The sequence below is a fragment of the Coloeus monedula genome (genome assembly GCF_965178545.1).
Source record: "Coloeus monedula genome assembly, chromosome: 6".
NCBI classification, from domain to species: Eukaryota; Metazoa; Chordata; class Aves; order Passeriformes; family Corvidae; genus Coloeus; species Coloeus monedula.
The window spans coordinates 12,275,033-12,289,132 of NC_138786.1; the positions used below are offsets into that span (position 1 = coordinate 12,275,033).

A 14,100-nucleotide genomic window follows, 5' to 3' on the forward strand; every position below is an offset into this window, starting at 1 on the left:
GAGCGCCGGGGCGGCTGCCGGGGCTTCCACGGGCGCGGATGGGGCGGTTCGCGGGCCGGGTGCGCCCACCGCGCCCGGGGCAGCGGGGCAGGGCCGGGCAGGGGAGGGGGCGGCCCGCCCAGCCCTCGCCGCCCCGCGCCCGCTGTCAGTGCGAGGCGGGCCGGGCGCCCCAGACACTCCCTCCGCCGCCGCCTCCTCCCGCCCGGCGGCAGCGGCAGCAGCGCCATCGATGGGGTCCGGCGGCCGCCGCGGCGCGACGGGGGCGAGGGCGCTGCCGCTGCTGCTCCTGCTGCTGCCCGCGCCGGCCGGCCCCGCCGCGCTGCCCCTGCCCGGTGAGTGCCCCCTGCCCCTGCCCGGTGAGTGCCCCCGGTCCCTGCCCGGTGAGTGCCCCCTGCCCCTTCCCCTGCCCGGTGAGTGCCCCCGGTCCCCGCCCGGTGAGTGCCCCCTGCCCCTTCCCCTGCCCGGTGAGTGCCCCCGGTCCCCGCCCGGTGAGTGCCCCCTGCCCCTTCCCCTGCCCGGTGAGTGCCCCCGCTCGCCTCAGCCCCGGACAGCGGCTCCCCCCGCGGGGCACCGGGCGGTCCCGGCTCTCCTCTCCTGGCCGGCCCCGGGGCGGGGGAGGCCGGCGGCGAAGGGAAGGAGCGCGGGGCCGGTGCCGGGGTGAGGTGCGGCCGTGGCGGGGCTGTGCCCGGCGCGGGTCGGTCGCTGCTCGCAGGGCGCTCGGGCTCCGCGGGTGCTGCCGCTGCCCCGGGAGCGGGATGAGCCCCGGGACGGGGCACCTGGGGAGCGGGGTGTGAGCGGCGTGTGCTGCGGGTGAAGCTGCCTTCGGTCCCCGCGGAACAAGCCCAGGGATTCTCCCGCCGCCGCCTCCTGCCAAGTTGAAGGCTGCGATGTTTGCTCATAGTCTCGTTCCTCCAGGGTCTCTCTTCTGCTCTGAATACTGTCACTGCAAGGGGAAATCTCGCTCTCTGTGCCTACGGGTTTTTCCTAGCCCTCTTTTCCATGCCTTTCAATGCATTAGTGCTGCGGCTTCTTGTTGCGGTCCTTTACCGCACGCTGCAGATCAGAGGGGCGGTGTAAGAATAACCCAGCAGAGCCGCGGTCCTGCCGCTGGCACGAGAGCTGATTGATGTCTCTGTGTCCTGGCTTAGAGGGAAGCTCTCTCCTTGCTGTGTGTTTTCTGGGACCCCTCTTGCCGGGACAGGTGTGTCCCGCTGGCTCGGGTAGGGGAGAGCTGGCGGTGCTGCGGGCACACAATCAGCACGTGTGGCTGATGCTGCTTTATGCCCGCTATTCTTCCCTGCCCATCCTTTCTTTCTGCCCCACCTACCTGAGTCCCACTAGCTGGAGGCGCGCAGCTATTCCCCTTGCACGACTTGCTCCTTCAATTCACTGCCTCCCGTATTTTTTAATGGCTTGACTTTTCTGCTTTGAGAGGAGGCAGATTCTGCTGCTCTTCCCAGCTGTTTTCCACTGTTTCCCACCTTCTCTTTGTTTTCTGGTGGTAGCATCTGGGGACCCCATCACTGCTACTGGAGCTGTGTGCACCTGAGAGCAAGGAAAGCACTGCTGCTCTAACACTGGCTCCTTGCCTTGTTTCCCCCAGCCAAACCCCAGGAGGAGTTAAAACCAAGTGAACACTTTCTGCAGTTGGCAGCTGCTGCAGTACCTACAGGCACATTTTGTGATTGGGGAAAAAAAAAAAAAGAGCAGGATGAATGCTATAATTGTAAATGGGAGAAGTGCTGGCTGAAATTCCCCTTTAGAAAGTGATCCCCACCATAAAAAATGGCTGACTATTGAAGTAGTTGCCTTCTGCTGATACTCATGCCCTATTTCTTGTTTTAGGAGGCACTTTTTATACCTGTGTGGACTGTTGCTTCTACAATTCTTCTTTTAAGCCAGTTGCTGGAAATCTTCCTGATTCCATGTTTCAGCTTTCCTCTGCTGTGTTAAAAACTTGTGCTGATGTCTTCTGCTGCCTGTAACTTTTCTTCCTCTTCTGTCTACGCTTCATCTCCAGGACTTCTTCCTGTTGGTGTTTCCCTTTCTCTTCATTTCCTCTTCTCTGAAGTTTCCACCTGGATATTTTGCTTCAGTGCTTTGAGATGGCTGGCCAGGTGATTTGGCAGTGCTGCTTACCAGATACTATTCTTGTATTTAAAAAAATTTTTTTAAGATTATACATCTTTTTAATGGTAAGTCAGTCTTTTAATGGTTTGGTGGTGACTTTGAAAGTACATTTCTATTGACTCCTCTTGTTATTTTAAAAATCATTGGGCTTCCTGCAGGTGATGCATGGATGTGATCATGAACTCTTTTGGTGACTGCTTTTGTTAATCAGAAAGATTAACAATCTCTGATGAATCTCTGAGACTATCAGTTGAATTTCATGGAGCATCTAGCCCTTAAGAGATTGTTTTGGATGTATTTATAAATGTGCACAAGATCTTAACATGGGCTTATCTGAATTGCATATAAATACATCTGTGTGCAGGTAGAATATTACACAAATTGAAGTGCAGATACTGTCTCTGCATGTTTCTGTCCTGACACACAAAACCACACAGTATTCTCGTGGGCACCACAGAGAGGTGCTCAGCCTTGTGATCTCCTCAGGGATGTGTTCAGGAGACATGCCCTGTTCTCCTCCTGCTGACATCTCTGCTGAGCCTGCTGTCTTTTCACAGATGTGGATGAGTGTGCCCTGGGGCTGGACGACTGCCACCCAGATGCTATTTGTCAGAACACCCCGAAGCTGTACAAGTGCATGTGCAAAGTGGGCTACACTGGCGAAGGGAAGAAATGTGAAGGTAAAGGGACCAGAGCACCACGTTCTGTCTGTGTCAGCATGGAGCATTTCTAAGAAAATAGAGCCACTAAAAATAATGGGGGACGATTTTTGGATCAAAATAGTCATTGTTTCGTCACCTGATTTACTTCTTGTTTACAAAATTAAAGGCCTACCTTGCATGGGTTTTCACCTGTTCATATCACTCAGCCTGATAATGACGTTGTTGTTTAACCAGCAGCCTTAAAAAATATAAGCTAAAGCTGCAAGGGGGTCTCAGGGTGTTTTCTCAGTCACCAGAAACATTCAGCAAGAAATGCATTAAATATAGTGTATTTGCAAGACAATGATGATTTTGGACAGCAGTTGCTGCTTGCATTTACGCAGTCACATCCCTGTCTATAACACTCAGGCAAGCATCCATCATACTGACTTTTGCTTTATTCCTCAGACGTTGATGAATGTGACAATGACTTCAATGGGGGCTGTGTCCACGAGTGTTTCAACATTCCAGGGAATTACCGCTGTACTTGCTACGATGGCTTTATGTTGGCTCACGATGGCCACAACTGCCTGGGTAAGGAGTGTGTTCAGGAGCAGTGTGGGTGGTGATGTGAACACTGCCCTGTAGCTGCATCCATGGGGAACACATGGCAATCTCTTGGGCTCAGTCAGTTCAGGGAGAGAAGAATGTTGCATGTGGGACCAAGGATTTCCAGGTACTGATGTGCCATCCCAGTGTGGGCCTTTCCCCCTCTGTAATTGAGGATCATTGTGCTATATTTCTGTGGAGTGCTTTGGGTTTAAGGGTGTCAAATGTCATCTATTATTATGCTAAATGAGTTTATAGAAAGGAACATGTGCTATCGCTGTCCTCTCTGTTCCACAGTTAGCTTAGTCAGGTTGTCAGGTGTGCTTCCAGGCTTAGCAATCGTCTCTCTCAAACGTGTCTGTAATGTGGGGGCTTCTCACTCTTAATGTGTCTGAGTATTCCCAAAAGGAGAGGATGATTTGGAGCGTGCAGCAGCTGTATACGATGGAGGCCACTCAAGAACAGAGGGACCAATCCCAGTGCGTGGGTTTTCCCTGGGTGGTTAGTGTGAGACAAAGGACACACCTCTGGAAGGGTTTTCAGGGCAGCACTCCGCTGACCCTCCATGCACACTCTCTCTCTGACCATCTTTTTCTTTATTTAAGACGTCGATAGTCTCCTTTTTGTGTGCCAACAGGTGAAAATCTTTAGCAAAGGGTAACAAGGCCTCGTGGCTTTGCTGCGGTAGGATCCTCTAGCACCGAGTGCAGCAGTGCACAGAAAGGTGGGAGCTGTCAGCCTGCTGGCAGTGCTGCCGCAGAGCCTCGTGCTGCTGAAGCTGTCCTGCTTCCTGGACCCCAGCTGGGCACCCCGTGTGGCTCAGCCCTGTGCTGCCTGTGCCATTTGCTTTTTTGGACATGGCTCAGTTTTCCTCTGCTGCTGCTCTCCATGTGGGTGTGCCCAGACACACCTCCATACCCTTGGCAGTCAGAGGGAAAGCTGCTCTCCCTGCATAACTGAAGTGAGCTTGGCTGGGGCACTTCCCACCAGTGTGTGGCACATCAGGTGGGGGTCAGACCACCCCCAGGCTGTATCTTCTGCTGGGACAAATCAGAAAAGCTCTGGAGTATTCAGTGGGATTGTGTTGGGGTTTACCTGCTGGGAACCTGTTGTGTGCCCAGCTTTCTACAGAGTAAGAGGAAGAGAGGGTGAACTTACCAGGTTCCAGATATTTAACTAAATAAGGTAGAGAGGGAAACAAAATATCTGTGGATACTTTAAAATAACAGAACATCCATCTTATTTTTGCGTTAGTGTAAACACAGAGTGGAGTTCAGTTGAGGTTACCATGAAGGGCTGGATGTGAAGGAACACACAGCCTCTGACAATGGCACCAAAAGGCATGTGTGTATTCTCTTTGTACCCAGGGCACGCTTCAGCTGGGTTGTTTGTGACCAGCAATGTAACTTAGACCAAAATCTACCACCTGCTGTGTCACTATGCTCAGTATTGCATGGCAGACCTATAAAATAAAATGTCATTGACATACAATGAGGGTTTTACCACTGATGTGCCAATTTTGAGTTGTGATGTAAACGTTAAATAAATATTTTGGCATGCAGCAAATTGGATCACATCTTCTCTTAATCTGTTTATTTACTTTGTTCACGCCAGGGTTGCCCTCCTCTCACCCTTATTTTTGAAGATCTCGGCTGTGTGCCTGGGTTTAAGCCAAATAGACAATTACTTGTTGGAAAGAGATGATTTTTTTGAAAGCTTTCCAAGGTCTGTAAGACAGAAACATCTGCTGGAGTTCAAATCTATAGCACTAAAGGCTCGTGGTGGCTGTTTATTCATGATTGTTTGCACATTCACATAGCTGCAGAACTCTAAAATACTCAGCTCCTTTGTGATGGACATATGTCAGCCGCTCTTTTTCTCCAGCAGGTCACATTCTTTTGCATCCAATTGGCTTACTCACTGCCTTCACTAGACATTAAATCTGTTGTAATACTATGTTATGCTTCTTACTAAAAGCCTCTCTTTCTCCTTTTTTTTAAAAGACAGCTGTTTTCTGCCAGAAATGCTACAGTGTTAACTTAAAAACATTGTGCTATTAGCCAGGAACAATGAACAGAACAGGGAGCAAACATGATGTTACAGATGAATTTGCAAATGAGACCAGTGCTTTGCCTCAGCAGGGTTTTGTCCTGTTTTTAAGGGACTGAGCATTTTTGAGCTCCTGTTACAATTTCTGAAAATTAGGCTAGAAAAAGTATTTGGTGGTAGTGGTTACAAAAAACCTGTGCTTATTAAGGGGTAAAATGCCAAAGAATTGGGAGATTGGGATGGGCATCTTGTTGTTCAGAGGCTTAGCTAAAGTTTTTCTACTCTTTGGTTCTCTTGGTTTTCTAGCATGCAGAATCCTTCTGTGTTCTCTGGTGTTGCTGAGGCTCTGAATGTTGCAAAATCAAGATTAAAACTGCTTCCAGAATTTCTGCTCTTGTGCTTGACCGCAGTCAGGCAACACAGCAGCAGCCTTGATGATGAGTGATGATGTCCTAGACTTGAGGGAGGAGGATGATAAATCAAACCAAGTACCAGAACAGATGTGGTGTGTGAATTCTAGCTAGGGTGAAAGGAAGAAGCAGGGGATAGGTTTTTAACTGAATTTGAGGTTTGTATTCTTCTTGTTCCTCATTTGCTTCAGGATGTGGAGGTTTCTGGGAAAATGCCTTTTATAGCTTGGATGGGTTTGGATCCAAAGGGTCTTGTCCCATTGAGCCAGACAGACCCAGGTGTGATTGCTCAGCTGGATGTTCCAGAGCTGTGGAGTGCCAGTGCCAGATCCAGCTGCACTGAGGGGCACGGAGTGTTCCCATGGGTGCTGGGGGGCCTGACCTGGCTCTGCCAAGGCTGCTCCTCCTTAGCTGTAACCATCAGCTCTGGTTATTTGGGTTGGCCAGCATTTCTTGGGAGCCCTGTGGCTGCTTGGGCAGACTGCAAACAGGGCAAGAGCGGCAGCAGAAATGCACTTTCCCAAGGGTGGCAGCACAACTGCAACCACGGGGTAGCCCGGGGTGTCTCAGCTGCCTGGGTGGTTCCAGCCCGAGCCGATGTCTGTCTGTACCGTGGGTTGGTGTGAGCACGAAGCTGATCTCTCTTTCCCCTCTCTCTTTCAGACACAGACGAGTGCATGTTCAACAACGGTGGCTGCCAGCACGTTTGTGTCAACACCGTGGGGAGCTACGAGTGCCGCTGCAAGGAAGGGTTCTTCCTCAGCGACAACCAGCATACCTGCATCCACCGCTCTGAAGGTACCGCCCCTGCCCCCGGGCAGCGAGCAGCAGCTCCTGACAGAGGCAACAGCTCTAAACCATCTTCACAAGTATTTCTAAGTTGAGGTTTTCAAAGCTGTGAAGGGTCTTGAAGTCCTCACTGCTTTTAAAAGGAGCAGTGCGTCAGAATCTTCTAAGAGGCTTTAACGACGCTACATCCCTTCCTCCTCTTTGATCCCACCTGTGTGTCTGCGGTGTTGTGCTTGTTAAAGGCTGTACTCCCCGTGTCCTTGATGCTCTGTTGTGCAGCTAAGCTGTGTCCTAATCCAGGGAATGGCAACAAATGGAAAGACAGCAAGTTCTGACCATTTTCACTGGCTTTAGTTACAGGGCAATACCTGAACTACCTTCAGATACATTTTAGATTCCCTGTACAGTGTTTAGGTTTCAGCTAAGAGATTTATTGTTTGTCAGCCCCAAAGGTATTCAAACCTAGTGCTTTGTTTTGAGTGAAACCTTTGTGAAGCGACCTTTGAGAGATCAGAGTCTTGGATATCTAATTAGACATCAGATTGAACAAAATTATTTTGGATGCCCTTAGGAAATACTTTCAAGTGGTTGCTCAGATCAGGGAGTTGTCCATTGAACTGTACAGTGAAAATCTTAGTAAGAAGTATTTAAAGCTGCAAAGCTTTCTTTAATCTATGTTGGCATAACTGGAAGAGGAATCTGAGCATGAATAAACAAATCTCACTTTAAAAATCCCCACAGTGAGGAGATCAACATTTAGAGACACATATGGCCATCCACAGATGAGGGTGCTGAGGTGGCTGTCATCTGGCAGAGCTGAGTTGATCTTTTGTTTGGATTCAGAATTTGTGTTCCCAGTTCCTCTGGCCCTGGGCTTGGTCTCACGGGGACCGGGTGGTTTCTCAGGCCGTGGCTCCCGTTGTCACTGCAGGGGCTGAGCCAGGAGTGGGGGCAGGCAGGAGGGCAGCAGTAGTGGGACAAGATATGTGGCTAGCAGGGATGTGAGTTTGTGTGCCTCTGTGGAGGAGGTCTCTAAGGACAGAAACTGGTTTCTTGAACTCCTTGTCTTGTCTGATGCCAAGGGAGGAAAAACTTCCAACTCTTCACACTTGCTGCTACTTGAGTACATTCTACTCTCCTGAACTGACAGCAGCAGCATTCCCTATTAATATTTGTTCCCTAAATTGTACCTTTGGAATTCTACCTCTCTTCTTAAAGATGCTTTTAATTTCTCGTAGCTTTTTTTTCCCAAAGAGGCCTTTTGTTCATAATACCGAATACTAAACTTAGGCCATTTTCTTTGGAAAGGAAAACAAAGAGGGGAAAAAATATGTGGGATTTTTTTTCATAAATACTGTCAAATAAAGTACATCTTTATCAAAACCCATCTTAAGAAAAAACCCCAACACGCTGTTTTGCCTGATACATTTTTTTCTTCTTAGTAAAACACTGAAGTGTTTGTTTTGCTTTCTTTAAAAGCCATTTTTTTTCACATTTTCATGCTGTGACTGTTTCCCTCCCACCCCCCTTCATTACTATAAAGTACTGCTCGGGATTCCCCACCTTTTTTTTTAACCCTTTTTTTTTTTCCCTTGGGTGGGCATGTCTGTTGTAAGCCAAATCTCACTGCTTTATCTCTCCCCTCACTTTGTTCTCTGCTTTTCTGCTCATTTCTGGGACTTCTGTTCTCTGCCTTGTGTATGCATTGCTCAGTATTCATACTTTATTGGTTCTGTTTCGAGACCTCACAGCACTGATCAAAGTAGCTTTTGTCTCCTACTGCCTAGACCATCTACTCAGTTGTGCTTCTTCTCTGTAAAATGAGGGAATATTTCCTTCCCTGTCTCCCAGCCCAGCTAAGATTCTTCATGCATTAATACCTGACAGACTTTCCTTGTGGTCTGCTGTATTGGCCTTTAAATACACAGAAGTAGAGTGAACTGGAGCTTAAACCACAGGAACTGAAACTGTCCTGGGAAGTTGTGTGCAATCCTATTTCTTTCCTTGTTTGCCTGCTGAAATGAGTTGCTCTTCATCTGTGTGGGAGAATGAATTACCTTGGGAGGCTGTTTACCCAGGGAAAGGCTGTTTCGTGGCAGGGCAGCCATGCATGTGCACCTCGTTTCTGGGTTCAGCTTGCCCCGTATTGGAGAATATAAAAATTTGAAGGAAAACAGGTTTTTTTGTGAGTAAATATGTAGTACATCTTTGTGGCTGATATTGCTCTGGATGGCAAATCTTGCTGCTCTCCCTTGTGGTATTTCACAGTCATAGCTCTCTGCTTGTTGGGCTGAATTGATGGGAATGAACAGGATCTGTAGGATGAAAGCCACGTTTCAAATTGCTGTGTGGATGCGTACACAGGGCACCATCTCACTGTCACTCTAGGAGCCTTGGCTGTGGAGAACAGGGATAACTAGAGAGCTTTTGGGGAAAAGTTGCCTTAACATGAGGATGTAGCAAGCATGATGAAAGACTAAAGCATTCCTGGGATGTCCTGTTCTGCTGGCTGTGCTGATGCTCCTCACCATTTTTCTATTAGAGGATGCCTCTGAGAACCTCTTCTAACTCTTTATATCATTGCATCCTCTCCCTCTGTCCTACGGAGTGCCTGCTTGAACATGCCCTAAATGGAGCCTTAATGCTCTTAGCAGATTGGGAATGTTGTCCTGACACCTTCCGTGCGAAAAAATACAAAGATTGAAACACAGATCATACATGTAAGAGATTAATTTAGCATGACCTGATAGGGAAATACCATGCTGGCTTTTTTTGCCTGTGTTTTGCCAGCGACAGGAGTGCTCACATTTCAGGCTTGCTGGGTAACTTCAAGAAGGTCCAGTCATCAGAAAGGACTCATCTGGCTTGGGATCTGCTCAGCCAGGCAGGCGCTGGATTCACCTCTTTTGGCTGAGAGTGGCAATCCAGAGTCATCCATCCCAAGATATTTGTGAGACAGTAGGGCAGGGTCTCCTGCAAGAGAAATGGTGGGTCTGGGAAGTATGTGATGGGATTTGACCAAAATTTGTTTGGGGTTTGGTTCTGGACCACAGTCTGCCACTGCAACAGCACTGGAACAATGTGACCTGGGAGACTTTGTGTCCACCAAGGAGTTTGCAGTCGCACAGCTTTTATGGCTTTACAGATGTGTTTTTAATACAACCTTATGAAATGGGGCTTGGAGAGGTTTATGACCTTTGGAAATAAGCAGCAACCCCATAGTAAATGCTGGAATGTGTGAATGTGGGTATCTTCTATGAAACTGCCTTTTGGGTAGCTAGATTTTGGTGGGTTTGGTGGAGTACCTTGTTACACAATGAATACTTTGTTATTAAAATGCATCCTGGTCTGGAAAGTGCGGCTTTAGCTTTCTGTGGAGACCTGATTGAATTCTGCTCTCTCAGAACGGAGCAATCCCAAATGGAGCATAGAAACCATTTGTTTGGTGTCAGTGAACTTTACCAAAGTACCTGCTTGAACAGTTTCCCCTTTGGTAGCTCAATAGAGACAAAAGAATGACTTTGTTAACAGAAGCTAAGCTGCTAATTCCCTTAATGCTCTCTAACCCCTCCGAGCTAACAGACCAAACCATACTGCATGCTTAAGACCAGAACTTTCACAAAAACACCAGTGCTAATGAGGCTAATTTGTGGCCTCATAGGTTGTCTCCTTCCTTGACTGACACAATAATGGGTGACAGCTTTCCTGTGGGCTCCTTGGGCTGTGTCTGTGCGCTGCAGGTTTTGAAGCCTCATTGTCTTGTTGGACTTCTGGAGAGTCCTCACTGTGGGAAAGGAATCAAAAAGCCAGTAGAGCAGAATAATCTGGGCTCTGCAAAGTCCATTCTTTTGTTGCTTAAAGCTGTCTTAATAGAGAAAGGGTCCTGTAGCTGGTGCTTCAGGGGGCGAGAATAGCGGTGTGGAACAAGGACCTAATTGAAGTGGAGTGGAATAATGGTGACCTCTGCCTCACAATGCAGTGGGTTTGTTTCACTTAGCTATAAGGCTGCCAAAAGGGCTGTGTAAGTTTAAAAAATATATAGGATGTGGAATTGATCACACAATCCCTTTCCAGCAGCATGGTCACCCTTTCTGTTCTGCTTCTGATTGTGCATCTGCTCAGCTCCAGTGGAGTTTGCTGGGGTGGTGTGGGATGAGCCCTTGCAGCCAAAGTGTGCTCCACTTGGTCTTCACAAATGAAATGTTCTCACTGAGAGAGAGAACATTTTGGTGTAACTTGTCCTTTTAAAGCCAGATGTACCAAGGGAGAGAATTTGATGGTAAAGTTATGCTCTCTGTATACCCCAGGAGAGCATTCAGATGTCTTCTCTTTCCTGGTTTTGTAGCACTGTAGAGGACTTCATCAAAAATCTGTGGTATTCTGTTAAAGAAAACCTATTTGGTCTAATGATCCCTTTGGGTAACTCAGCCAGCTGCTGTGTGTTTTTGTGTTGTGTGTGTGCAGACTGTACCACCTTCTTGCCAATGGCAAAGCCACTGATTGCACTGAACCACAGGGCAAGGTGGAAGAAGTTTTTACAATTATTTTAGGAGCTATTCCTCCCCATTCAATTGACTTTATCTTTTTGCAAAGGCCAGACGAGACACTCTGGCAGTCACTGAGTGCTGTGTGTGGACTGGCAGAGATAAAAATGGCAGAATGTTTTAGGAGGTGTAGCAAAAGAAATAGAGTCACTAGTGTCACACTGGTTCTTCATTTGGTTAAAGCAGGCACTGGCACTAAATTCTGTCTAGCTGGGAAGGTGTGTAGAAATACAGAATATGGTAATAATACCCAGTGATGTTATTTTGGGTGGTACTTACTGAAATCAGGAAAAAATTGAAAACAAAATGGTTAACAAAAAGAGAACTGATATACAGCACGTGTGCAATCTGCATGTTGGCCTGGTGTCTACTTGGTCACTGCTGAGATAGGTTATGACTCTGGGAATCTGCTTTGTAAGCCAGTAATTGAAACTGGGATGACCCTTGTGACTGCTGTTCTAAACATTCCTGAGTCTGCTGGCTGCTCTTTTAAGCAGAGAAATAAGAACTTCACTTTGGACTTGGATCTTGCCAGGACATTTCCACTTTTATAAAAGAAATGAGGAGGTTTTATGAACACTGGTATAAAGTGGGAGCATTGAATGAGAATGCAGGTGCTGCACAAACCTGTGGATGTTGCTCTTTGACCTTGCAGTCAAAGAACATGGGCACAGAAAAGATCACAGAAGGAGAAACCTTGGGGCCATTGACTATGCAGGACTGGACTTGCTGCCTTTCCTCTCTGTAAGCTGACACTTCTTGTCCCAACCCTGCGGAGCCTTCCCAGGGTAGCAGGCTGGAGTACGTGTGTGTATTGAACTGACTTTGTTGCCTGCACACAGAGGTGCTGAGGGTGCTGAAGCTCTTGTACCTTTCCTGTTTTGCAGAAGGCATGAGCTGCATGAACAAAGATCATGGCTGTGCCCACATCTGCAGAGAAACGCCCAAAGGAGGAGTTGCCTGTGAATGCCGACCAGGATTTGAGCTGTCCAAGAACCAGAGGAGCTGCATTTGTAGGCAACATTCTGCATATGCTTATGGTTTCCCAAAGTGAACAAATGGTGTTCTGTTTGCAGTGAAATGGGATTTGGTATGTTTTAGCTAACGAGGGATGATACGCCTGAACTGTGTGCATTTGAATTAAACCAGAATTGATGTCTTTTCTGGACACTGTCACACAGGTCAATTAACTGCTGTAGTGTCTGTAGTTTGGGAGTTGTGCCATCATTCATAATGATGGGAAGTTCAGCTCCACGAGAGAGCTCTGCACTGTTTCAGTCTCACAGAGTCCTTCAGGACAGGGGCACATTAGGAAGGTGTGTTGGATGCTCAGCTGGCGATGGAATTGCGCACCGTCCTTCAAAAGTGCTGGAAGTACTTGTGAGAGTGACATGTGTTTTCTTCCCAGTGACGTGTAACCACGGGAACGGGGGCTGCCAGCACACGTGTGATGATGCTGATAATGGGCCTGTTTGTGGGTGTCACCCCAAGTACGTCATGCACGTGGATGGGAAAACCTGCCTGGGTCAGTATGCGGTGGAGGGAAGTAGTTTGCTGTCGATGGCCAACTCGAGGATGGTGTGGTGGTGCTGTGTGTGTGCATGATTAATGCCCCTCATAAGAGCATGGCTAGAAAATGTCAAGGAATTCAAAATTAGGGAACCTGATAGTGTGTGAGTGAGTTGGTTGGCAATTTATGCTTCCCTATATAAGTAGCTACCTAATACTATTGCAACCTGTAATTATCACTGGTCCCCCCTGAAACACAAGGCCTGTCACTAACCAAAGAAGGTTTCCTTCCCTCTAGGGTATTCTAGGTTCAGTTTCTTCAATAGCATGAGTCAGAGAGTGTAACCAAGGAGTACATCTGTTAAAACTGGGACTCTGAAATCAATTAATGTATAATTTTGGCAAGGCAGTTATCCAGTAAAGAAAGTACTTAAGATTGATAAACTCTTCCAGTCTCTGGAAGAGTTTGTTGTCTGTTGATTGAAATCAAATGCTCAGGCATAACTGGCTGGTCGTTGCAATTAACCCACGATAGATGATGACAGTGAGCTCCTCACAGAACAGTTCATGACAGTTCAATTAGTTCTTTCATCTTGTTGCTGTTTGCTACATCTGTAGCACATCTTTTGTTTTGTTAAGAGTACTGAAGCAAACATGACTTGTAAGGAAGCCACAAAAGCAGAGTATTCTCATGGTTTTGACTGAAGGGTCTTCATGATTTTTATTACTGCTTGCTCTTTAAAAATTATTTATTTCTGCCTGGCCAGTTCCGACTGTCTCTGATTCAGTGTGTGATGAAGCTGTTTGAGTGTGTGTGTGTGTGTGTGTTGGATGTCAGATGAGGATTCTGGTCAGGGCACCTTTACTCACTTGCTTTTTTCATGTTCCTTACAGAGAGGCAAGAGGCTGCTGTTGACATTTCTGAGGGAAACACTACAGCAGCAGCTGATGTGGACAAGAGAGTGAAGCGACGGTTGCTTATGGGTAAAAGTGCTGATCCAAAATAATTCTGCTGCTTGTTGAAACTATTTAGATCAAAGAGTTGGTGTGGGGCTTTCTTGGTTTTTTTTTGTTGTAACCTTCAGCTCTGGGCTGAATTCTGCCTGAGATTATCCACTCCCTCTTAAGGAGATAATATTATTCCATAATGTTCAGACCTCTAAATGTATAGCCTTGTTTTCAAAAAGAATGACAGAGGAAGAAAGAAGATGCACTCTGTCTTCCCTTGGAGGTTGAACACAGCGTGCCAATAGTGCATGTGAGATGAGAGACTGGGAGGGAATAAGCCAGTAGAGCTCTCAAAACTTGACAATAAGTAGCATATGCTTGATGCTGCAGAAAACGAGGATAGAGCTAGAAAGAAGGCTTCAAAAAGCAGACATTAAAAAATGTTCTTTGCAGCTCTCTCAATCAATACAT

The 14,100-nt window shown here is 47.4% G+C and overlaps 1 protein-coding gene across 1 annotated transcript in view; it reads left to right on the top strand.

The window, feature by feature from the left end:
* Positions 1–229: 229 nt before the first annotated feature.
* The window catches only part of SCUBE2 (signal peptide, CUB domain and EGF like domain containing 2), a gene marked incomplete at both ends in the record, with an annotated part of 35,903 nt that continues 22,032 nt past the window's right edge, over positions 230–14,100 (top strand). Inside the window, 7 exons of the mRNA XM_082283211.1 lie at positions 230–332; positions 2,688–2,810; positions 3,240–3,365; positions 6,503–6,637; positions 12,060–12,185; positions 12,581–12,697; positions 13,576–13,665. Of these exons, the coding sequence (XP_082139337.1) occupies positions 230–332; positions 2,688–2,810; positions 3,240–3,365; positions 6,503–6,637; positions 12,060–12,185; positions 12,581–12,697; positions 13,576–13,665 (820 nt within the window). The remainder of the gene's footprint in view (positions 333–2,687; positions 2,811–3,239; positions 3,366–6,502; positions 6,638–12,059; positions 12,186–12,580; positions 12,698–13,575; positions 13,666–14,100) is intronic.